At 39.9% G+C, this 1491-nt stretch overlaps 1 protein-coding gene across 1 annotated transcript; it reads right to left on the reverse strand.

Moving 5' to 3' along the window:
- Positions 1-1017: 1017 nt before the first annotated feature.
- Positions 1018-1285, reverse strand: LOC142838912 (small ribosomal subunit protein eS27-like). Its single transcript, XM_075954618.1, has one exon. It carries the CDS (start codon positions 1271-1273, stop codon positions 1019-1021), a length of 255 nt encoding a protein of 84 aa, XP_075810733.1. The 5' UTR covers positions 1274-1285; the 3' UTR covers position 1018.
- Between the last annotated feature and the right edge of the window lie 206 nt (positions 1286-1491).

The following is a 1491-nucleotide window of genomic DNA, read 5'->3' on the forward strand; positions in this document are numbered from 1 at the left end:
CAATCTTGAGCCTGTTCTGGATATAGAACTCAGAAGAAACTCCAACAGAGCTCCTCCGAAATGTTGGATCATTTGGGCCATAAACTCCTATCAGAGATTTTTTTTTCATGGGTCATCCTTGATCAAACCTAGTTTTTCTTAACCCAGAATGAATCCACAACCTCTCATTTCCTTTTCCTGTGGGAAAAAAAGCAAAACCTCTTCTCCAAAGTAACATATCTTTGGACTTAAATTTTGAAGCCAAGGCATTTTCAAAATATATATGTGGTATTAATCCAGCAGCATTTGTAATTAAATGACTTTTAGCAGCTATTGTTCCTTCCTCAGTCATCAAGCCATTCAAAGACAACACAATAACATAAATCCAGATTTTCTGTTTATTTTCCATCTTTACATAGCTTTATTTTAAACTATATTTTTATTTTTTGGTGAGTTTTTTTTTAAGAACATAATTTCTCTGTGTATCTTTGTATCTTTGGCTGCCCTGGTACACACTCTATAGACCAGGCTGTCCTTGAACTCACAGAGATCTGTCTGCCTCTGCCTCCCAAGTGCTGGGATTAAAGGTGTGCGCCACCACACCCAATTACTCTCTTTCTCTTTCTTTTTTTTAAGGATTTTATCCTCTTACTTTTCTCTCCCAAGACAACATATATTTTTAAACACACTGTAAACAATTTAGAGGTTTTCTTTGTTTGAATCAATCTTTACTGCATATCTCTCTTTTTTTGAACACATGAGTCTTGAGTTTGCTAAGCGTTATGGCTAGGATTAAAGCCAGGGTTTTGATGTTTGGATCCACCCCATTCCTTAGCTTTCAGAGTCTGTAAACACCGAGTTTATCGCCACATTGCTATGGAGTTTCAAGGTCCTTGCCACCACCAAGTAGCATACTGTTGGCTATTCACAAACATCATTTAACTGTTTTGTGGTGGGGCTATATATATATATATATATATATATATATCCAAAATGTGTTTATTGGGATGGTTCCCACTCATCTCGAATCAAGTGCTTTTCAGTGCTGCTTCCTCCTGAAGGAGCATCCTTCTGTCAGTCTCGCTTTCCCACCTGTAGGCTGACAGAGGATGGTGGAGCAGCCGACACACAGGACTACCGTCTGTGCATGGCTAAAGACCATGGTGATTTTATAGCATCCTGGACACTTCACATCCATAAAGTAGGAATTGGGGCTCTGCACCAGGCAATTTTTTTTGTGTTTCCTCTTTTCCTGCTCTGGAGAGGGATGAAGAAGATCCTTTGCGAGAGGCATGTTCTCGTAGGGAGGTCATCACCGCTGGAAAGGCATGGTGGGGAATCTTAAAAAGAACTGCAAGGATTTTGCAATGAAAGCTAAGTCAGGAAGCCTCTCTTAAATGAGACACACTTGCCTCTAGCAAACAGAGCCCACCTGAGAAAATACTGCTACCAAGAAGCCGTGTTTAACTCTGTTCTTTTGTGTCCAGAATTACTTCCCAAGCTCTCCTAGGT

The sequence above is a fragment of the Microtus pennsylvanicus genome, chromosome 20 (genome assembly GCF_037038515.1).
Source record: "Microtus pennsylvanicus isolate mMicPen1 chromosome 20, mMicPen1.hap1, whole genome shotgun sequence".
Lineage (NCBI taxonomy): Eukaryota > Metazoa > Chordata > Mammalia > Rodentia > Cricetidae > Microtus > Microtus pennsylvanicus.

Bases quoted from the DNA above. Each gene is read 5' to 3' on its own strand.
- LOC142838912 (XM_075954618.1), bottom strand. From the start codon at position 1,273: ATGCCTCTCGCAAAGGATCTTCTTCATCCCTCTCCAGAGCAGGAAAAG.